The sequence below is a fragment of the Manis javanica genome, chromosome 2 (genome assembly GCF_040802235.1).
Source record: "Manis javanica isolate MJ-LG chromosome 2, MJ_LKY, whole genome shotgun sequence".
NCBI lineage: Eukaryota > Metazoa > Chordata > Mammalia > Pholidota > Manidae > Manis > Manis javanica.
Genome location: NC_133157.1, coordinates 140,035,230 through 140,060,200, shown reverse-complemented (window position 1 = coordinate 140,060,200; position 24,971 = coordinate 140,035,230). Strand labels below are relative to the sequence as shown.

The 24,971-nt window shown below is 37.6% G+C and overlaps 1 protein-coding gene and 1 long non-coding RNA gene across 2 annotated transcripts; one reads left to right on the top strand and one right to left on the bottom strand.

The window, feature by feature from the left end:
• The first annotated feature begins 1,120 nt into the window (after nucleotides 1-1,120).
• Nucleotides 1,121-24,192, top strand: LOC140847900 (ankyrin repeat domain-containing protein 26-like). The gene is made up of 7 exons (XM_073229509.1): nucleotides 1,121-1,294; nucleotides 1,979-2,788; nucleotides 4,054-4,197; nucleotides 10,137-11,069; nucleotides 18,192-18,261; nucleotides 19,300-19,345; nucleotides 20,432-24,192. Exons 1-4 carry the CDS (start codon nucleotides 1,244-1,246, stop codon nucleotides 10,341-10,343), a joined length of 1,212 nt encoding a protein of 403 aa, XP_073085610.1. The 5' UTR covers nucleotides 1,121-1,243; the 3' UTR covers nucleotides 10,344-11,069; nucleotides 18,192-18,261; nucleotides 19,300-19,345; nucleotides 20,432-24,192.
• LOC140847901 (uncharacterized) lies at nucleotides 4,286-10,174 on the bottom strand. Its single transcript, XR_012128165.1, has 3 exons — nucleotides 7,724-10,174; nucleotides 7,194-7,426; nucleotides 4,286-6,404 (listed from the first exon to the last, which is right to left on the bottom strand). It is a non-coding gene; the product is annotated as an uncharacterized lncRNA (long non-coding RNA).
• Nucleotides 24,193-24,971: the final 779 nt, after the last annotated feature.

Here is a 24,971-nt window from a genome sequence, read left to right as displayed (position 1 = left end):
TATCATCTTTATTTTACATTACTGCTTTATAATATGTCTGCTTCCATTTATTCACTTGCTCTCCACCCATATTCATCCCTCCCCTCAGTTCTTAGAGTGACCTATCTCAGCTACAAGTAACAACCTTGAAGCACCCTAAAACACATTTACGTCCAGGCATCCAAAATTACATATAAGGAAGGCTTTGGTAATCTGAGTCCTACCTAACTCCCTACCATCAGCCTTTTCTACTGCCCACCCTCTTCTCTGGCATTCTGAACTGCTGGGCATGCCAGCCTAACCAATCCGTGTATTTCAGTCAGATAGTCACCCCATTATGTGCTGCTCTGCCTGTCTTGCAGTGGTCCTGCATGCTCTCCGCATTTCTGCCCTCTACCCATTTGGTTCTGGCTAACCTCACTGTTTAAGTCAGCACAGGCATTGTCTCTAAAAACCCGTTCCTGATTCCTGTTGTCCACGGTCTTCTTTAAACCTTTAAGTATTTAGCTGGAACTCAATAAATAACAATTGTGTAAAGTAAATAATGACTATTTATACAAAGATGATTTACAAGACTGACCCCTATAGTTTCGGAGCAAAGGGGACAAACACATAGATGATAATTTATGGCTCATATGGTAAAGACACACAAGAGAAATCTATAAAACACTAAGGTAGGCCCAAAGAAACACCTATTCATAGGGGGAAAGACAGCCATAGTAAGGGAGGGCTTTGTACAGCAGTCTGAATCTTGTAAGAGGAAGAGGAGTTTGTCAATAATAGTGCAGCCAAACATTTCAGGTAAAGGAGGGGTGGTGTATACCCCAATAAAGTCATAGAAAGTAATAATTTTGGTTCCTGAATAATGTAGCTGAAGCCTAGCATGTTGTTAAGATCGTACACTTTTGAGGTAGAAAATAGAGTATCTTGTGGCTTTATATGTTTCTTCTGCATTTTTAAATTTTGGTTTTTTTTCTGATTATTTTGTTTGATGTTAGATGGATGGATTTTTGAATGAGGCTTTTACATGTTTGTATGCATTTATCCTGGCAATTTCTAGTATTTCCCAAGTGTTTGTTGAAGTTGTACATAAGTTAGAAATATTTCCTAAATAAGTATTCAGATAAAGATTAAGCTTAATTTAAACTCTCAATTGATAAAATGTTATTTTCTCTTTTTTTAAGAGTATGGCTTTTATTGAACCATTCTGTTGTAGTTCAATTTAACTGAATATATCAATTTGTCAGCAGAACAAGACGTCATAATGATGTCAAAGAAAGAACGGCCTGATGGAAGTGACTATAACCACCAACAGGTATATAAAAAATTTTAATTTCTGGTTTAATATTGTTGACTATTCTTTAATGTTGTAACATAGTTTAAATGAAATTACCTTTTCAACTAGTCCTTCAGAGTCAATAGATCACTTCATAGGAAGTCTAAAATTTTACTACTTGCAAAAATGAATGAGAAATGTCATAGAATACATCTATATATTCAGGTCTTCCTCATGCAAAAGTGTGAGGAAATGTGGATCAAACTAGGCAAATTGAGTAAAAAAAATAATTTAAAACTCATCACAAATGAGTTAAAGCAGAAGTTTGGTGATCTTTAGGAAAAAGAATTTTAGGAAATAAAATATGCCCAAATATATGCCGATCTAAGGCTCTTACTCTAGGGTAACTGAATTGGTTAGATTTCAGACTTTGAAGTCAATTTTTAAGTGTAGCTAGATTCATTATTATTCTATTTTATGCCTTCTGAGTCATAATTCTTCAGTTAAATTTTGAGTAAAGTTTGAGATTTGGATCCAACTTAGTTTTTTTTCAGTTGGATATCCATTAATCACAAAATTTTTCATTGTATAAACATTCAGGTTGTCCCCTATTTTCAGAGGAAATCATGATAAGTCTTTTAACTGAGTGCTAGCTGAAAGTTTCCTTTTACTTAGATTTCTGATAGTCACGAACATCTATTGCTTAAAATCTACATGTTGCAGGATAAAATTGCCATGCTAAAACCAGAAACACAAGCAATGAAAAATCAGAAAGAAAAGAAATATCTTGAGGACACTGAAATTATAAAAGAAAAAGATGATCTTCAAAAGAAAACAGTGATTAAGGAAACATCTACAAAAGTAATGTTCCAGTATGGTGGACGGCTTGACTTCCTGACATCTGAGAATACAATGCTACATTCTAAGTTGCAGAATGAAAAAGCAAGCAAAGAAAGATTGGAGACAGAAGTTGTATCAGACAATTCTAGACTGTCTACTGCTACCCGTGATCATGAGCAAAGTCAGGCATCAGAAAGAGAACTAGGATTTGCTTTCCATAGTCTTAGAGCAAGAAATGAGTGGTTTCTGTCTAGTCAGGAAGAAAACATGAGCATTCTTTCTCGACAGCTTTCTAAAGCTGAAGGTAAAGTCAGTAGCCTGGAAATTGAGCTGAGTCACACCAGAGATGCCCTTAGAGAAAAGACTTTGGACTTAGAAAGTGTGCAAACAGACCTAAGCCACATACCCTGTCAAAAGAAGAACAGTGAACACAAGTATGAGAACAAACAAGATAAACTGAATAAATACATCAGAAAGCAGGAGTTCTTAGAAAACAGATTATCTCAACTACAAAGTGAAAATGAGTTGCTCCGACAGCAACTGAATACTGCTCAGAACAAAGCTAAAAATGAACTCCAAACTGAAAGGGAAAAATGTCTTACCCTAGAAGGAAGGAATAAAGAATTACTCGATGATTTTAATCGTCTCAAAGAAAGAATGAAACAAGGTGAAAATGAGAAAAGAGAACTAGAAGTAAGTATCCAGGAAAATAAACATTTTTCAAAATTCCTGAAAGAAAATTCAAAGTAATATTTGATTATGGAAAAGTGTTGAGTCTATTGAATATAAAAAGGATATAGACTATAAATATCTTAAAGGCATGCTTGTAGCCAGCAAAAAAATTAATTTGGCAGGTGCTTTGTTTTGAAGAAAGACATTTGTGTTGACTATGTTCATTTATAATTTAGTCTTACACTGCTTAAATAATAATTTTAGTCTTTGTGTCATCACATTTTAATACCGTGATGAAGCAGATAAGTGGAAATGCTCATACTTAAAATGAACCTCTAGATTCAATCAAGTGGATCACCTTGACAGTTATTCCAGATTTCCCAGATGAGATGAAGGGCCGATGCTGTATGTCACAGTCCTTTTCCTTCAGTAGCTTTTATACATTTTCAGTTGGTGTAATTTTATTGTGATTCATGTCAATTTGAATTAAATTTGGAAACATTTTAGTCTCAAATCGTGTATTATGACCTTTTCAAAGGCATCTGCTCTCCAAAACATCATATTTTAAGACAAATGTGGTGACATATAGCAAAAAAACATATTTGATTTTTCCCATTGCTATTTAAAATCTACTTCAAACTTATTTACAAATAGTTTGCTCACAATTCTCATTTCAAGGAGAAATGTAGGTTAGTACATAACAAACTTACTGGATATAATAAGTGTGTCCAGTACAAAGAGAACTGTAACTGTCTGTGATTGGAGCTCTTTTTCAGACTAATGTGCAGTGGCAGCAGGATTTGTCTATAGCAGGAATGGAGTGCATTATAGGAGCCAAGGTCAGGGAGGCAGGTAGAGGCCTGGTTACCTAGGGCCTGAGTCCCACTGACATGACTTCACATTTATTCTCAGATGGGGATCTGTTGCAAGGACTCACACAGAGGATTCAGTATGTGAGGAACTCTGAAGTCAGTTTAAGTTACTAGGAAAAAAGAGGGAAAACCTTTCACAACATATAATTTACCACCTCCAAGTCTCACGTATATGGTTTTTTTTTTTTTTTTGAGACTTCCCTAGGTGGTAAAGCTCTGCAAATTCTTAGGGGGAGTGGATAGTGGGGCTGAATTCATTATCTTAAGTATACAATACTGATTAGGTAGGAGGATCACACAAAATTCAGTAAACAGGAATGTGTATGCATGAGGAAAAGGTGAATTGATGAATGCAGTAACATTTTTCAAAACACGTATGTTAGAGTTACATATTAACAACAAATATGTTATTAGGTACTTGTGAGACACAAACTCCAACAAGAATGGGCTGACGTGGAAATACAACGATTTGAGTCAGAGAGTTTGCTAGAAGCTGCCTCCTACTATACCAATGAGAGACAGGACTTAAAGAAGAAATTAAATCAAGCCCTAAGTCAGGTATGTGTGAAATTTAACATACCAACAGTTAATCTATAGCTAATGAAATAATACACAGTGTTTTAGAATATTAATTTCTGTGGACAGCTTTTATATTTTCATTACAACAAATTTATTACAATTCTGTCTTTACAATGCACTTATTAAACTCTGACTTTAGTTCTGCCATTTATATTATGCATTTTTTCTTACAATATTTATCCTTAGGAAAACAGAATTATGCATCACTCTTCACATCAGTTGATGCTTTATTTGTTAGTACCAACCATTGTTTTTTTTTTTATAGATCTCTCTTTTGCCATGATGAGGCAATCCAAATAAAATCACAGCATAATGTTTAATGGAATGTTTCAGAAAGTTGTAATTTTTGTTACCTTCACTGTTGCAGATGTAGAATACATTTATTTTGTGGATTTCAGGTTAATTGTACAAAAGGTCATTATATAAACCAGTTGAAATGAGATACTTCCATCATTTCCTTCCTCTTTACATATTCCGTAAAAATGTGGAAAGATTCAGATCATGTATAGTATGTATCCAAACATAGAGAATTAAGAAAATTATCTACATCCAGCTGTTAGTCAGAAAAATAGATATGAGTGAGGTGGAAAAAGAGTAAGGACAGGAAAAAGCCCACTGAAAAAGACCCAGAGTTAATCAGTTAACGCTCAAAAGGCCAGGAACAACTTGGCCTGGAATGTTTGAATATTCCCCAGATAAAGGAGGGTACCTCAGCATAGCCCATGTCTTTATTGTGTTAATTATGCAGGCCCAATTTATTTTTTCACTTTACCTATCTGCTGGTCTGTTTCTCCTTCACCACTAATCAAATAACTTGCAACCCAGGCAACTAATTTAGCATGCAGGCCCAGCTGTAAACAGCATAGTAAAAGGCAGGAAGTTAAGTAAGATTCTTATCTTACTCTTTCCCAAGTGGTACTTGAGGGTTCTGATGCTTTTCTACATTCTTACCATATCTGTCATCATCTGTCTTTTTTATTGTAGCCATCCTATAGTGGGTATGAAATGGCATCTCACTGTGGTTTTGATTTGCATTTTTCTGATGAATAATGTTTTTGAGCATCTTTTCCTATGCTTATTATCCATTCAGTTATCTTCTTTGAAGAACTGGCTGTTCAATTCCTTTGCCTATTTTAATATTGGACTGTCTTCTTATAAGTGAATTAAAAGAGTTATTTCTATATTCTAGATACAGATCCCTTGTCAGATAAAGGGTTTTCAAGTATTTTCTCCTATTCTATAGCTTGCCTTTTCACTGTCCTGATGAATCCAGTTAATCTGCTTTTCTCCTTTGGTGTCATCTAAGTAACCATTGCCAAATCCAGTCACAACGATACACACCTTTGTTTTTTCCTTTGGGTTTTATAATTTTTGCGCTTACATGTTGAGTTGACTTTGTATATATGCTACAAAGTAGAGGTCTGATTTTATTCTTCTGTATATGGATATTCAGTGGCCCCTAGTACCATGGGTTAAAAAGATTATTCTTGACCCATTTAACCTTTTGGCACCCTCGTTGAAAATCAGTTCACCAGAGTTTATTTTGTATTCCCAATTCTAATACGGTTGCAGCATGTCTATCCTTATGCCAGTACCAAATCAAATATTGTGAGGACTCTTTCACGGTCATCTTGAATATTACCAGTTGCTTCTCTCAGCTCATGCAGACACTTTCAGCTTCAGAGAGCCTTTGTCCAGCTTGTGCCCTGCTGGCTGTGCCATGATGGGAAGTCAGGCTAACAACAAAGGTAGAGCCCATTCTCTTTCTTTTCTCCATTCACACCTTTAGTCTCTCACCAGTGTTCCTCCACCTCACTCCCATTTGCATGTCTGGGTCGCAGGATCTGCTGACTCAGTCTGTGTAGTTCATTATGTTTCGGTGACTCACTATAGGGCATAGACTGATCCATAGATTTCACCATCTAGGAAGGAAGAGATGAAGTCTGGGCTTTTGGCTTTCTCTTTGGAAGTCTTGCTAATCTGTCATCTTGCAATTCACAATTAAATCTTCTTTTGACCTGGTTCTTGTGTGTAATCCTGAGGCCAACCTTGTTCTTGGTGCTGATCCTATGTTCTCAGAAACCTCAGTTCTCTGTATCCACCTCCTTTTACTTAAATCGAAAGAGATGGATAGCTATACTTTATAGCTCAGTGCATAATTGACAGAATCCTATTTCTTCCTATCCCTAGAAAAAAAAAAAACGTCAAGAGTACAATTCTTAAAAGTGAGGTAATTATTCAACCAAGTCATTGAATAAACAATTGACTTAATCAGAATTTCAAAGCTAAATTGTATGATAGGCAGAAGTACTACGGTGCAACATAAAGATGAGATGGTCTTACCTCCCCATACTGACAACCTTGAGGTAAGATAAAGGAGAAATTGTACTTAAATAGTCCAAAGGACACTGCATTTATTTTACTACTGAGATTAAAAATGATTCCTTAATGTTCTCTTTATTTCCTCACTGAGGAAAGTAAAATGAAGATTGAGTGCTAGACTGACTAATAAATACTCCATGCTGTCTATTAGAATTTCAGTTAATTAAAATCGGACAAAAGGCGTCATTTTTGGCTACGAAAGTATTTCAGTTGTTATTCTTTAAATCCTATGTCTCTCCTTGCTTACCAGTCTTCCCTATCCCCTAACTTGAGGAAAAATTCTGAAGAGGCATGTATGCCTAGGGGTAAGAATTTGTAATTGAAAGGAACCCTAGAAAAACTTCTTAGGTCTTCTAGTCATCTGCTTCTTCTCATTAGCATTGTTTTCCATTAATAAATTAATCTCAACATTTATTATAACCCATTTTAAAGGGGACTCATTTCTACTGTTTGGCACCCTTGTTGAAAATCAGTTCACCACAAATAAGTTAGTTTTCATATTATCCCTTTTTTCACCACTTTTCTGCTTATCTGTTTTACCCTAATAAACTCCCAGGTTCAGTAGCTTAAATAACATTATCTTATTCACAAACCTCCATCAGGAAAGTGTGGCCAGGACAGCTTGTCTCTGCTTCCTTCAGCTTTAGCTGGGACAGCTCGAAGGCTGAGGCTGGAATCATTTGAAGGCTAGTTCACTCACATGTCCGATTGTTGGTGCCAGGCCCTGGCTGGGACTTTAGTTGGGCTGGGCAGCTGGAACACCTGGCCTATCCAGGCCAACCAGCCTTGGAATTCATACAGCATCACCTTCACCATATTCTGTTCACTGGGAGAAAGTCAGTAAGGTTGGCCCATAACCTTCCTTTTTAAAATAAATTAATGGATGTTTTAAAAGTAGAGACACATTTAAAAAGCACAATTTTTCATTACCCTCCCACATGAAAAACATACTCCAATCACTATGTTATATACTTGAAACCAGTGTAATATCATATGTCACCTATACTTAAAATAAAAAAGCCAAAGAGACAACAACAAAGTATATATCCATGTAGCCAAAACACTGGTCAAGATATATAAAACATTTCCATAAAAAAGGAAAAGGCAAAAAACACACACTCACCCGTACCCTATACCTGCATGCCAAGCCTCAGTGACGATGGCATCCAGTTCAGGCTGGAGTCTGAGATCTTACATCTTCATCAGGTGCAGATGGGACAGGAGCCTGGGCTGTGGTTTCTACAGTTTAGCCCTTGGAGTACAATTCCTCTCAATACAAAGATTGAGAACTGAAGAGCCAAGTCATCTACCACCACCCACAGAGCCAACATTCTGCTGACCTGCTCAAGACTCTCATTCAGAATGGAAAATGGGAGACACATTAGTCCATAGCAATTCTGAAAGTTCTCTGAGGAAGACTTAGTCCTAATCATGGGAATGCCTCTCCGTGGCCCTTTGCTGTGCCTCTGAGCTCTCAGTTCTGTCTTGTTCATAAGAGAGGACCTGTGTTTGCATCTGTTTTTTCAGCCTGCTTCCTCCCTGTAGAACTTCTAAGACCCAAAGGCCTCTTTTCATTTGTATTCTCTCCATCTCTCAGTCCAGGCTACCAGGCAGTGTTTTTGCTAATACTGTTTTTAAACAGTTTCCTGTGAATTTTATTGGGGTTCATGCCAATAGGAAAGGGACCCTCATGAGTCATTTTGAGATAAGCTCTTCACTTTGGGCTTCCTGTGAAGCTGTTGTAGGATGGTGCCTTAAAATGTATAAACTCTGAAGATCCTTAGAAGAAGTTGAGGCACCACCATAAATCTTTCTGAGATCCTAACAAAGGATTTTACAGTCTTGGCTGCAACGTTAGGTTGTGTTTTCTCCTGGCAGCACCCTGGCTTTTATCTCAGTTCAGAAGTCATTTCTTTTAGAATTATTTGGCAATTAGACATGAGGAAAGGCTGTAATTTTGGGAAACAGATATCTGACCCTAGTAAGCCCTAGTTCCTTTATGTGTAAAATTCTTCAGCTTATCTTGCTCACTGATCTTTACTTCCAGCTGCTTTGGAGCAAGAGTCCCCTTTCCTCCAGGTTCCAGTGTCACTGTCTTTCCCTGCCTAGAAGCCCTTGCTGTCAGCCTCTTCAGGGGCCGTCAGGCTTCCACTAACATGCTCCCGGAGGCCCTGCTGGTTTTCATTCTGACTCTTCTCCACCTCCTTCGAGGTTCCATCTATTGCCCTGTTCAAAGGCACTCTTTTTGTGTTTTAGTTGTTTTGTTTTGTTTTTTAATGGCAGCACCCCATTTTTAATATCAGTATCTGTGCCAGTTATTTATTGCTGCATGATGAACCACCTCAAAACCTAGTGGCTCAAAACAGTACTTATTTTGTTCACAAATCTACAGTTTAGGCAAGGCTCAGTGAGGCGAGCTTCTTTCTTCTCCACTTGGCATCATCTGGGATGATACACCACTGGGGACTAGCATCACCTAAAGGTGCCACATGCACTTGTTTGGCAGTTGAAGTCAGCTTTTGGCTGGCACAGAAGCTACATCAGTCTCAGTTGGCACATCTCTGTGAGGATTCACTAGGTGCCCTGGGTGCTTCACAGCAAGGGGGCTGGGTTCCTAGGGTAAGCCCCCCTAGAGAGAGAATATCAGATGGAAGCTGTATTTACACTTTCTAACCAAGCCTTGGGTTCACACAGCAGTTCCACCATATGCTCTTCACTAGAAACCAGGTAGTAAGGCCACACATATGAAAGGGGAGGGAATTTCACAGGAAATGTAAAATTTGTAAGAATTTGTAAAAACCACATCCACTCACCTTGTCTTACCAAATAATCACTGTATCTAAACAAAAGTAGTTCTTCCCAGCTCGGTATCGCTGAAATTACAACAGGTTTTCTTTTTGTTAATTATGTTTTCTTATTTGGTGGTAAGAAACAAAAGATAACAAGATAGCACTATGGAGTTGTGGTATTGTTCAAAAAAATGTATGGATCATCTCACTAAAATTCCATATTGCGAGATATGAATTCTCCTTAACTGTGACAACCCTTTCCTTGGAAACTGATTTGAATTAGCATAAAACATTTGTAGTTGAGAAAAAGGCTTATGGCATTAGAATACATATTTATAGATCATTAGAGTCTTATTTTGGGAGGCATTTATTGACTTAGGGCTAAATAACTCAATGTGATAGTTCTGAAACTTTTTTTTAATTATGAAGTGTTAGGATGGGGGACCTTTCCTACTGAGAGGTGACATATAATAACTTTATGGAGAAACAACATGGGAATAAGAGCATAAAACCAAGTGCAAATGTTGTAATGGCAAAAATGACAGCAAAGGGTGTATTATTTTGACTCCTGGTGATTTTAATTTTGTTCTTGATTGTCTGAGTAATTCAAGGTTCAGTGTTCTAAGATTCTACTATGGTATGAGTAACATTTTATTATAACTTAATTTATTTTAATTGATACTGGCTTTGACTTGGGCTATTCTCAGTCTACCTTCATTACAAAACTCACTTATTTCGTTCATGTAGGTTGTTGATCTTTCAAGGAAACTGGAACTTTCATCTTCAGAAGTCAGAAACCTTAAAACTCACATGGCAAGGATGTCACTAGAACACAGTAAGATGGAACAGTACAGACGGGACACTGAAGAAAGAGCAAGACAGAAAGCAGTAGAAAAATTAAAAGAAGTCGATTGGTTTTTACAGGTTAATTTATTAATCTGTAATGTGCCTTAATTCATCTCCCTGCAGATTACATTTTTGATGTATACATTTATCTCTGTTTCCTCTACTTTTATGCCAGTTGGTTTCATAGATTTCTGGGAGCATGGGAGCATGTGTTTCTCCTAAATATTTCAGTTTCCATCATTATCACAAAATCCATCTTTCAGAATCATTCTCATTAGACAATCACTTAGAACTTTTAAGACTGGTTGACAAGAGGAAAAGGAAATTGTGATTTAAAAAGTATACCATATTCTTGGATTATATTGTTTAAATATTTTAACTATAGATTGTTATTCTTTGAAATGTCAGATTATATGAGTACTAAAATAAGAATGATTCAACCTTATTTTTATAATGCACATTTAATTCAGATGAGGTTAAGGTAAATATATTAAACTTCAAGTCTTTTTTTTCACATTTAAAATTGCTTTCTGAAACACTGAGTCAAAACTAAGGGAAACAAATATGCTATAATTATTCAGATGATACTTACTTAAAAAACGCATTCTTTTAATTTGTTTTAAAGGATGAATCACAAAAGAGATTACAGCAGTGGAGAGAGAAGGATAATTCTTCATTTAGAATGCAAATGGAACTCAGAATTAAAGATCTGGAACTTCAACTCTCCAAAAAAATTTCTCAAGAAGATTCCATTAGAGCTGAATTGGAGAAATATAAACAATTACACCAAGAAGAAGTAAATACCACCCTGTCATTGGCAAAGCAACTAGACAAGTAAGTCAAAACAGAATCATAGAAAATAAATTAAGCTCATTAGTTTGCCTCTAAAGCATTATTTCTATGGAGCCAGGTTTATAAGATTAGTAGGACTGAAAGCTAACTGGATAGTATATTCTGGAAAATGATATTTGTAAATGAACTTACATTTAAAATGTTCCTTCAAGACAGTTTTTGTACCCCTCTCCCCTTTCTTGGTTTTAAATGACTTTATTTTTTCCTTTTAATATTTTCATAGTTAACCTGATCTACTAGTCTTGAAGCTCATTGTTTTTGAAGCTTTCTAACTTAGACAGTGATATTATTATAAAATGACTTCCTAAAGAATTCCACTAAATAGAAATATTAATGAGTTTAACTATTTTTTGGAAGATTACATCTTAAACTCAAAGGGCCAAGTACTACTACTCAGCTGTCTTGCCTGAGGGCTTCAGCCCCAGGCAAGTTCACTATGAATTCAGTGAGATGGAGAAATGACAAGGGAACGTTCCTGGGGTTAAAAGGTTTCTACCTGGCTTTATTCTCCCATCAGTAGTTGGACACTAGAATCACATGCACCCAACACTCTGCAGGTCCGTAATCCACATCTCTGCCTCTGGGAAGGGTTCTTTATATAATGACTCAGCCATTAATAGCTTATTGCCTATGGGTGTGGAAGCAGTGGCCTAGCAGCAGGACAATTAAATTGACCAGTTTAGGTTCTGGTGAGGATCCTGGCAATAGTAACTTCCCTTTTCCTCACATTAGCACATCCGCTGCACGGAAGTTTTGTTTTCCTGATTGTAATCTTTGGTGTTATCACTAGAGGGCTTCATGGAACAAACTATCATAATTTTTCTACTCTACATAAAGGCATTCGTGTGAAATAAAGACTGACATAGGGATGAACAGCACTATAATTCACAAAGTGGTTAAAAATAACACTGTGGGGGGAGGGGGAGACATGATGACAGCGTGAGTAAGGCAGTGGAAATCTCCTCCCAAAACCATACATATTTTTTAAAATAAAAACAAATACAACTATTCATAAAAGAGAGACCAGAAGATACAGTACAACAGCCAGGCTGCATCTACATTTGTGAGAACTCAGCATCTCACGAAGAGGGTTAAGATACAAGCTGCAGCCCGGTGGGACCCGAGCAAGCCCACAATCCCAGCTCCCGAGTGGGAGAAAAGGAGTTGTAACGGGGAAGGAGTGGGAGCCCAGGACTGCTAAACAAGCAGCCCTAGTCATCCACACCAGGAGTGAAAACACACGGTACGTAGTGCACTGGAAATTAGGGAAACGGAACAGTAAAATCTGCGAGCAGGTCCCCGCAAACAGTGCCCATTGGACAAAAGAAAAGTGAGTGCTTTTTCAAAAGTCTTAAAGGGACAGGGGCCTCACAGCTGGATGGAAGGATCCTGGCACACTCAGCTCAGCAGCTGGGAACCCCAGAGAACTCTGGGTGCCCTACCCCCTGTAAGGCAGCACAGCTCTAAGGCCCCTCACGGCGATAAACAGCCTCCCGTCCACCCCCCTCCGGTGCAGCCCCGCCATGGCAGCGAGTAGCTTGGGAGAGGCCAAACCCACAGCAACTGCCCAGAGCCTACTCTGCAGCCATCAGGGGAAGACTCAGAGGCACCATCTGTGCACAACTGCCCAGCACAAGCTGCTAGGGGTCGCTGTTCTCACAGGAAAGGAAGGTGAAAGGACTTTGTTCTCCCAGCTGAAATACACACCAACTGCCCAAGACTACTTCTATCGCCATGAAAAGGCAGAAGAATTTGATCCAGACAAGAATAACCCTGACATCCCCCAAGAGGGAACCTGGCGACATAGATTTAACCAATCTTCCTAAAAAAGAATTCAAAATAAAGGTCATAACCATGCTGATGGAGCTACAGAGAAATGTGCAGGAGCTAATGGATAAGGTTGGGAAGCAGAATACAGAAATAAAACGATCTCGGGAAGGACTTAAGAGCAGACTGGATGAGGTGCAAGAGGCCATTAATATAATCAGAATCAGAGAACAGCAACACAGAGAAGTTGATGCAGAGAGAGATAAAAGGATCTCCAGGAATGAAAGATAATGAAGAGAACTGTGTGACCAATACAAATGGAACAATATTCGCATTAGAAGGGTACCAGAAAAAGAAGAGAGAGAAAAAGGAATAGAAACTGTCTTTGAAGAAATAATTGCTGAAAACTTCCTCAAACTGGGGGAGGAAATAGTCTCTCAGATGACGGAAGCCCACAGAACACCCGGCAGAAGGGACCCAAGAAGGACAACACCAAGACACACAATAATTAAAATGGCAAAGATCAAGGACAAGGACAGACTATTAAAGGCAGCCAGAGAGGGAAAAAAGGTCACCTACAAAGGAAAACCCAGCAGGCTATTATCAGACCTCAACAGAAACCTTACAGCACAGAAGAGAATGGCATGATATATTTAATGTAATTAAACAGAAAGGCTTTGAACCAAGAATACTGTATCCAGCAGGATTATCATTTAAATATGAAGGAGGGATTAAACAATGCCCAGACAAGCAACAGTTGAGGGAATTTGCTTCCCACAAACCACCTCTACAGGGTATTTTAGAGGGACTGCTCTAGATGGAAGTACTCCAAAGACTAATTAGATGTCACCAGAGAAAATAAAATCACAGCGAAGAAAGCAGACCAACCAAATACTAACTAAAGGCAAAAAATAAAATCAACTACTCACAAAAGCAATCAAAGGAAACACAAAAGAGCACAGAATAAAACAGCCAACATATAAAGAATGGAGTAGGAGGAATAAGAAGGTAGAAAAATACAGAAACATCAGACAGTGTTTATAATAGCTCAATAAGTGAGTTAAGTTAGATGGTAAGATAGTAAAGAAGCTAACCTTGAACCTTTGGTAACCATGAATCTAAAGCCTGCAATGGCAATAAGTACATATATTTCAATAATCACCCCTAAATGTCAATGGACTGAATGCACCAATCAAAAGAAACAGAGTAATACAATGGATAAAAAAGCAAGACCCATCTATATGCTGCTTACAAGAGACTTGCCTCAAACCCAAAGACATGCACAGACTAAAAGTAGAGGGATGGAAAAAGACATTTCATGCAAACAACAGGGAGAAAAAAGCAGGTATTGCAGTTTTAGTATCAGACAAAACAGAATTCAAAACAAAGTAACAAGAGATAAAGAAGGACATTACAGAATGATAAAGGGGTCAGTACAAGAGAATATAACCATTATAAATTCTAAAAGGAAAGTATATAGCAATCCAGGCATATTTAAAGAACAATCCCAAATGAATAGTGTAAAGTGACAATTATTGAAATTGGAAAAAAAAGAACACATGAGGCCTAAGGTCAGTAGAAGGAGGGACATAATAAAGGTAAGAGAAGAAATCAATAAAACTGAGAAGAATAAAACAATAGAAAATATCAATGAAACCAAGAGCTGATTCTCTGAGAAAATAAACAAAATAGATAAGCCCCTAGCCAGACTTATTAAGAGAAAAAGAGAATCAACACCCATTAACAGAATCAGAAACGAGAAAGGAAAAATCACAACGGACCCCCACAGCAATACAAAGAATTATTAGAGAATACTGTGAAAACCAATATGCGAACAAGCTGGAAAACCTAGAGAAAATGGACTACTTCCTAGAAAAATACAACCTTCCAAGACTGACCAAGGAAGAAACAGAAAATCTAAACGGACCTATTACCAGCAACAAAATTGAGGTGGTAATCAAAAAACTACCCAAGGGCAAAACCCCCGGGCCAGATGGATTTACCACGGAATTTTATCAGACATACAGAGAAGATATAATACCCATTCTCCTTAAAGATTTCTAAAAAAAATTGAGTGGAAGGAATACTCCCAAACTCATTCTATGAAGCCAGCATCACCCTAATACCAAAACCAGGAAAAGACCCCACCAAAAAAGAAAATTACACACCAATATCAAGGGATGGAACATAGATGCAAAAATACTCAACAAAATATTAGCAAATCGAATTCAGAAATATGTCAAGAGGATCATACACCATGACCAAGTGGGATTCATCCCAGGGATGCAAGGATGGTACAACATCTGAAAATCCATCAACATAATCCACCACATAAATAAAAAGAAAGACAAAAACCACATGATAATCACCATACATGCTGCAAAAGCATTTGACAGAATTCAACATCCATTCATGATAACAACTCTCAGCAAAATGGGTATAGAGGGCAAGTACCTCAACATAATAAAGGCCATATATGATAAGCCCACAGCCAACATCATACTGAAAAGCAAGAAGCTGAAAGCTTTTCCTCTGAGATCAGGAACAAGACAGGGATGCCCACTCTCCCCACTGTTATTCAACATAGTACTGGAGGTCCTAGGCATGGCAATTAGACAAAACAACAAAATACAACCAATCCAAATTGGTAAAGAAGAACTTAAGCTGTCACTATTTGCAGATGACATGATACTGTACATAAAAAACCCTAAAGACTCCACTCCAAAACTACAAGAACTGACATCACAATTCAGCAAAGTTGCAGGATACAAAATTAATATGCAGAAATCTGTGGCTTTCCTATACATTGACAATGAACTAACAGAAAGAGAAATCAGGAAAACAATTCCATTCACAGTTGCATCAAACAGAATAAAATACCTAAGAATAAACCTAACCAAGGAAGTATAAAAGACCTATACCCTGAAAACTACAAGACACTCTTACAAGAACTTAAAGAAGACACTAACAAATGTAAACTCGTGCAATGCTCTTGGCTAGGAAGAATTAATATTGTCAAAATGGCCATCTTGCCCAAAGCAATCTATAGATTCAATGTAATCCCTATCAAAATACCAACAGCATTCTTCAACAAACTGGAACAAATAGTTCTAAAATACATATGGTGCCACGTAAGACACCAAATGGCCAAAGCAATACTGACGAGGAAAAATAAAGTGTGGGGGATCTCACTCCCCAACTTCAAGCTCTACTACAAAGCCACATAAACAATACAATTTGGTAACAGCACAAGTTCAGAGCCACAGACCAGTGGAACAGAATAGAAACTCCAGATATTAACATAAACATATATGGTCCATTAATATATGATAAAGGAGCCATGGACACAGAATGGAAAAACGACAGCCTCTTCAACACCTGGTATTAGCAAAACTGGACAGCTACATGTAAGAAAATGAAACCGGATCATTGTCAAACCCCATGCACAAAAGTAAATTCAAAATGGATCACAGACGCGAATGTAAGTCATGAAACCATAAAGCTCTTAGAAAAAATCATAGGCAAAAATCTCTTGGATATAAACGTGAGCAACGTCTTCATGAACATATGTCCCCAGGCAAAGGAAACTAAAGCAAAAATGAAAAAGTGGGACTATATAAAGCTGAATAGCTGCTGTACAGCAAAGGACACCATCAATAGAACAAAAAGGCATCCTACAGTATGGGAGAAGTTCATATAGGACAGATCTGATAAAGGGTTGACATCCAAAATATCTAAAGAGCTCACACACCTCTACAAACAAAAAGCAAATAATCCAATTAAAAAATGGGCAGAGGAGCTGAATAGACACTTCTCCAAAGAAGAAGTTCAAATGACCAACAGACACATGAAAAGATGCTCCACATCGCTAGTCATCAGAGAAATGCAAATTAAAACCACTATGAGATATCACCTCACACCAGTAAGGATCTCCACCATCCAAAAGACAAACAACAACAAATGTTGGCAAGGTTGTAGAGAAAAGGGGAACCCTCCTACACTGTTGGTGGGAATGTAAATTAATTCAACCATTGTGGAAAGCAGTATGGAGGTTCCTCAAAATGCTCAAAATAGAAATACCATTTGACCCAAGAATTCCACTCCTAGGAATTTACCCTAAAACACAGTAGTCCAGTTTGAAAAATACAGATGCACCCCTGTGTTTATCACAGCACTCTTTAGAATAGCCAAGAAATGGAAACAACCTAACTGTCCATCAGTAGATGAATGGATAAAGAAGATGTGGTGCGTATACACAATGGAATATTATTCAGCCATAAGAAGAAAAAAAATCCTACCATTTGCAGCAACATGGATGGAGCTAGAGGGTATTATGCTCAGAGAAATAAGCCAGGTGGAGAAAGACAAGTACCAAATGATTTCACCCATATGTGGAGTAAAAGAACAAAAAAAAATCTGAAGGAGAAAAACAGCAACAGAATCACAGAACCCAAGAATGGACTAACAGTTCCCAAGGGAAAGGGACTGGGGAGGATGGGTGGGAAGGGAGGGATAAGGAGCGGGAAAAGAAAGGGGACATTACAATTAGCATGTATAATGTAGGGGACGCACAAGGAGGGCTATGCATCACAGAGAAGAAAAGCAGTGTTTCTACAGCATCTTACTATGCTGATGGACAGTGACTGTAATGGGGTTTGTGGGGGGTACTTGGTGCAGGGGGTTCCTAGTAAACATAATGTTCCTCATGTAATTGCAGATTAATGATACCAAAATAAAAAAATAATAACAACACTGTGGTCTGCCTGAGGGAGTACGTGGAAAACAGAAAGGATGGATACCTTGGTGACGATGTTACATGCTAACTGCCTCCAGAGCTATTTTATTCTTTGGTCACCCACACCGTTTTTCCTCCCCTAGAGATTGTTGCTCTCAATTATGCCTCAGTGCCTAATGCCTAATTTCTCTGAGATAATGAGTGAGACATAAAGGGTGGTAAAAGCAAATGCTTGAAAATGTCTTTGATGGATGCTTTATCTTTTATCTCTAAACTGGTTTACTAAATAGGTTTAAGTGTCTCCTCATGAATCTTGTAAATACAGCCATTCCAGAAGGCAGGAAGGTCTACTTGTAAGCCCTCTATATCATGAATAGCCGTTTCTCTGCCTTCCCTACTTTGAATTACTTGTTAGCTACTAGTCACCCTAGAAAAACATGTACTTAATTGTATACAATAGATCTTCAGCAGATTTTCAATGCTGAAACACTGTTTTGTAAGAAATTCAATTTACTATTGTGGTAACTTTTTAATGCAAGGCATTTAGGTATCACTTAGGGAAAAATGAAATAATAAGCATTTGTTTACACCACTCTCCACAGGATTACTGTGAAGTTAGCAGAGATCAATAGCAAACATAGAGAGAAGGAAATGGACACATTCTTTGCCAAGGTTAGTTATACTATCCTTTTTCCCCCAGGTTTCAAATTTGTGATGTAATTCTTGTTCTTAATTTGTTGAAATTCTAGTTGTTTAACTGATTAGTGCTCACTATTTAAAAGTCATAATTATTTGTGCTTCTGAGAAAGGAGACAGAAATTTTATTTTTTAAAGTTGTTGGATTTCTCATTTTCAAGAGATACCTAATCTTAACTCTATTCAGTAAGTGAAACTAAACTGACACATTTTAAATTTCGTGAAAAGCTGCATATTGAAAAAGATGCATCAAAACTCCTACTTTCCAGAAAGGCAACAAAATCGTCATTAAAGAATTGAGTATTATTTGCCTTGTTTCTAATTCTAGAAAGTTATGAATCAGAAATTAAGTTTGAAAACTGGCTCTAGCCTCTATTTTTCCTGTCTTCAAGCAGATATTCTGAAATCTTTGCGTCCATATGCAGTAGAGAGAGATTTTGTAGTCATAGTACAGATAGAAAAATGATTTCACTTAACTTTTTGCAGGAATTTTTACATGACATTGTTATGACACTCCCACTTTCTTCATTTTATGTATTTTAGATCCTGTGCTGAAAAATTAATAGCACAGATTATACCTTATCTAAAAGTACAATAATAGAAAGCCCTTTTGAAGGAAAAATTCATTAGAGTAAAAAAACTGATAAAGCTTGTATACAGGATAGTTTTTCTAAGTCTTGCAAAGTAATGCAGTCAGTGTATAATATGACTTGACTTGTTTAAATTTCTTCTTAATAGTAAGATCAAATATTACCTTTCTGAAATCATGTATTTAACACACACCAATATTGTACTTTTTATCAGATTAATCAAAATAACATTGCAGATATGTTATCTAAAATTAAGTAGGAATTTATTTTATTCATGTGATTATTTTTCTGTGTAAGCAATCCCTAAGGTAAGTCTAGTCTCTAAAACTATTAGTTAAAGGCCATACTTCATCAGCTATGTGTCACTCACATGATAATGTCTTGCTTAACTTAAAAATGACAAATAATATTTGACTTATTTCAGATGGAGCAAGAATTTGACAAAAATATAACTAGAGCACAAAAAGAAGGTATGTTGCCAAAATGTATTAATTAAATTTAGATGTCACTGCTTTCTGAAATGAACTCTGAATAGTAAATAGCAACTCTTTCCATTGTTCAGATAATAGGTATTATGTAAATATTTGTTTCTTATACATATCTAATAAGAAAATGTGAGGGCACAGCCATTCATAGTGAAGAATATACTTCTTCCTCATTTATTCAGCATGTTCCATAGATTTTTTAAAATCTCAACACATCCATCAGTCTGTTCTTATTTTTGGCTATACCTTTTCTTTTACTTCTGCTATTCCTTTAGAACTCTTATCCTACACTTCTCAGAACACATGGGCTTTGTCAGCTTCTCATGTTTCTGGTAGTGATTTAAGGCCAAAAAACCAAGACACACCTACTAATAGGCAATTTTAAGTGTCACTTGAAGGATGACATTTAAATCTCTAGCCATTGACTTGGTCATTGGTTTTATCTTTCTACTCTCACGAAAAATTACAAATACCTTAGCAAGGAATAAAAACACCCAAATAAAATTTGGTGCTTGCCAAGTCCTTCAGTCTCATCTCTTGCTACTTACCCTACTCTGCACATTTGCTCTAGCATTTCACTGAACTAGACTACTTACAGTTCCACAAATGTTCTTCCTCACCTCCAGCTCTTTGCAGATGCTTCTTCCCTCTATCTGGCACATCTTTCCCTTTTCCTGCAATATCAGTTTGGATGTCCCCTCTGTGTTTTCTAACAGCACCCTGTTTTATACCTGTCATGGTATACCTGACTGTGTGGGAACTGGCTGTCGGTCTGTTTTTCCCGTTTACAGAATATGGTTGTCACGGTGAACTGTGTCATCTTTATCTTCTATAGTTCCATCTTGTAATAAGAAAACCAGAAGCTCTGATACATAGCCACAATTGGAATTAATTGTGTGTAACTATGGGCAAGTTATATTTCCTAGTAGTCTTGTATTTTGTACCGCAGTTGTGTAGAGATTTTTTTCATTTTTAACACTCTTAAAGGCCCCAACTTCTTTTTATTAACTCATACATGTTAACTCTAAAGTATTTTATATGAAGAGTATAATTGTTTCTGTTTCTTTCCAGATGCTGCTAAATTTGAATTTGAATCCTCTATAGCTGCTCCTCTAGGATCTATGGATGGGTTAACTCCAACTCAAGCTCTACTTTTGAAGACGTCACAGGAATATGCACAGATTTTGAGGAAAAACTATATGATCTGAAAGAAATGTAAAATGTACTTGTCTCATGGAGGGGAAAAAGATGGCTGACAGTGAGAGAACTGAGGCAGAAACCACCTCCCAAAACCACATGTAATGAAAATACAGCAAATACCAGTAACCCTAAAAGAGTGACCCAGAAGACCGCAACACACTGCCTACCTCTGCGGAAAAGAAAAGACCTTAAAAAAAAGGGTAAAGTAGCAAACTCAGCCCAGCAGCTTAGGAACATTCAGGACCATCAGATGCTCCATTCCCCTGGCTGGCAGTGCAGTGCTGAGACCCCCCTCACTGTGATATGCAGCCTGCCACTCATTCTTCCCAGCAGGCATGAGTCCGCACAGCTGATGCTACCACCATTGCACCAGGTCACGTGGAGGGCAGCCCCACCTAGGGTACCTACAGGGACATAACACAGAGGTTCCTACCTCCATTCTCGGCCTACTGGACCTGGCAGTGGATACAGACACTGCAGCCAGGTAGCATTTTCATGCTACCAAAAGAACTTTTCCTCCTGGCAGGCACCAGCGCTGCGCACCTGTGACCCCACCAACCCTCCAGGTGTTGGATGGCTCCAGAGAGTAGAGCTGGGCACTAGAGGGTGCCACCTACACAAAGGTATTGTTCCATAGTCATCATCAGAATGATGAAACAGCAAAAGAATTTTGTACAAACCAGGATACCTCAAACACCTGAAAGAGGGCTCAGTGAAACTGAAGTCACCAATCTTCTTGATAAAGATTTCAAAATAAAAATCATAAACATGTTCACATAGCTACAGAAAAATATTCAAGATCTCAGGGACAACTTCAAGAGAGAGCGAAATATGAAAAATACAGTAACTGAAATAAAACACACACTTGAGGGATTTAAAAGCAGATTAGAAGAGGAGATGGTCAATGGAACAGGAATTAGAGAACAGGAATATAAAGAAGTTGAGGCACAGAGAGAAAAAAGGTTCTAGGAATGAAAGAATAATAAGACAACTCTGCAACCAATCCCAGTGGAATAATATTCACATTACAGGGGTATCAAAAGAAGAAGAAGAGAAAAGAAGAAAATGCAGCTTTGAGGAAATACTGAAAACTTTCCCAGTCTAGGAAAGGAAAGAGTCGCTCAAGCCATGCAAGTGCGAAGATCTCCCAACTCAAGGGACCCTAGGAAGACACCACCAAGCCATATAATAATTAAAATGGCAAAGATCAAGGACATGGACAGAGTATTAAAAGAAGCCAGAGAGAGAAAAAAGATCACATACAAAGGAAGGCCCATCAGGATATCAGCAGACGTCTCAGCAGCAAACTTACACGCCAGAAAGGAGTGGCATGACATATTTAATGAAATGAAACAAGGCCTCCAACCAAGAATACTCTCCTTGGAAAGATTATCACTTAAATTTGAAGCAGGGATTAAACAATATTCAGATAAGAAAAAGTTGAGGGAATTTACCTTCCACAAACCATCTCTACAGAGTATTTTAAAGGGACTGCTCCAAAGGCTAAATAGCTGTCACGAGAGAAAATAAAACCATAGTAAAGGTAGTAGACCAAGTAATCACTAAGCAAATGCAAAATTATATCAGTTACCCAAAAGGTCAGTCAAGGGATACACAAAGAATACAGGATATGACACCTAAAATAAACAGAGTGGAGGAGGATGAAAAAGAGGGGGGAATAAAAGAACCTTTAGATTATGTTTGAACTACTGTAATGAGCAAGTTAAACTTAGACTGTTAGACAGTAAAGAAGCTGCCCTTGAACCTTCGGTAACTGCAGTGGCAATAAGTACATATCTATTGATAATAACCCTAAATGTAAATTGACTGCACCAATCAAAAGACACAGAGTTACAGAATGGATAAACAAGCAAGACCCGTCTATATGCTACCTACAAGAGACTCGCTTCAAACCCAAAGACACACACAGACTAAAAGTGAAGGGATGGAAAAAGATATTTCATGAAAATAATAGGGAGAAAAAAGCATGAGTTGCAGTACTTGTATCAGAAAAATAGACTTCAAAAACAAAAAAAGTAACAAGAGACAAAGACAGACATTATGTAATGACAAAGAAGTCAGTCCAACAATAAGATATAACCACTACAGATATCTATGTACTCAACATAGTATTTGTTTCATGTATTTGGATGTTCCTAACAGAATTAGAGGCTGAAATAGAATGCAATGCATTCATTTTAGAAGATTTCAACACTCCACTCACTCCAAAGGACAGATCAACCAGACAGAAAATAAGTGAGGAGACAGAGGCACTGAACACATCAGAACAGATGGACCTAACAGCTGGGCCTAACAGACATCTAAGGACACTCCACCCAAAAGCAGCAGGATACACAGCTTTCTCAAGTGCACATGGAACACTTTCCAGAACAGATCACATACTAGGCCACAAAAAGAGCCTCAGTAAATTGAGAAGATTAAAAACATGCCAACCAGCTTCTCAGACCACAAAGGTATGAAACCAGAAATTATTCCAAGACAAAAAAAAAACCACACTTCATAATGCTCCTTATCTAAAGCTGATTTGGGTTTTACTTAGAATTGGAATAAAGATCTTACAAGTCTTTTGAGAGAGTTTTTTTTAATTCTTCATTTAAAGCACTAAATATCGCTTATCAAGGCTTCAAATGGTCCTCAATAGCTAGAGGCCTTTCAAAAAACACACCTTTTTTTTTCCTGAGGCCTTTTATGACCTCTATGCCATTTTAAAAAATTATTTATTTATTTATGTATTTATTGTATCACTGATATACAATCTTATGCTCTGGTTTTACATGAGAAATATTGTGGCTACTACCTTCCCCTTATTATCAAGTCCCCACCACATACCCCATTACAGTCACTGTCCATCAGCATAGTCAAATGCTATAGAGTCACTGCTTGTCTTCTGTGTGCTATATATACTGCCTTCCTCATGCCCCCCCTATATTTTGTGTGACAATAATCATGATGCCCCTTAATCCCCTTATCCCTCCCTTCCCACCCACCATACCTAGTCCATTCTTGGGTTCTGTGAGTCTGCTGCTCTTTTGTTCCTGCAGTTTTTGCTTTGTTGTTGTACTCCACAGATGAGGGAAATCATATGGTACTTGTCTTTCTCCACCTGGCTTATTTCACTGACCATAATTCCCCCTAGCTCCATCCATGTTGTTGCAAATGGTAGGATTTGTTTTCTTCTTATGGCTGAATAGTATTCCATTGTGTATATGTACCACATCCTTATCCATTCATCTACTGATGGACACATAGGTTGCCCATAGCTCCGCCATTGTAAACAGTGCTGCAATAAACATAGGGATGCATATGTCTTCTTGAAACTGTGAGCCTGTTTTCTTAGGATAAATTCCTAGAAGCGGCATTCCTGGGTCAAATGATATTTCTTTTTTTAGTTTTTTTGAGGAACCTCCATACTGCTTTCCACAATGGTTGAACTAATATACATTCCCACCAGCAGTGAAGGTGGGTTCCCCTTTTTCCACATCCTCACCAGCATTTGTTGTTTGTCTTTTGGCTGTTGGCCATCCTAACTGGTGTGAGGTGATATCCCATTGTGGTTTTAATTTGCATTTCTCTGATGATTGGCGATATGGAGCATCTTTTCATGTGCCTGCTGGTCATCTGAATTTCTTAAAAAATCACACTCCTAAAGCTGTGTAAATCCTGTCTAATCTTAACCCCAAGGAAAGGGCTGAGTTAGCAGAAGTACTGTCTGAGGATAGACAAGTATTTTGTGCAAGTATTATCAAGTGGTGCAAAAAAAAGTGCCATGTCTCTTCATTTAAAGATTTAAGATTTAAATATTTATTTACTTTGTAATCGATAGTTGCCGGAGTCCAGGGGTGTGTGTGAAACCCAAAAGGATGAGACGGTGTCGGTGCATGGAGAGACAGGACACAGAGTCAGATGGAAGTGATCTCTCGACAAAGTGTCAATGACAGCTTTATTTATACCATTTTGCACAAGGATATGATTATTTTTTATTGTTCTGTTGATTAATTGGTATGGGCAGTTCATTAATAGGTATAGGCAAGCTTTCTTCTTTCTAATCTATTCATGGTTGGTCAAGTGTTAGGTGATCATTTTCTGTTCCTTGACCAAAACTTTTCCTAGCAACATGTACTCTTTCATGTTTTACATTTCTATGCAACACAGTTTCTAAGTAGTGCATGTGACCATAGGAGCGTGCAGTATGTAGCAGTGACTATGGAGTCTATCAGCTCAGGGTGAAATACAGGTCACCTACTGCCACAGTTGGCTGTGATTCTTTCCCACAAAAATAATCTTAGAGGCTGTAATAAATTTATAATCAATCTAAAATCATAAACTCATATCTTCATTATACACCCTTTTATAGGGCACAGTAAGCAGCAAACTAAATTTCCCCTTCTTA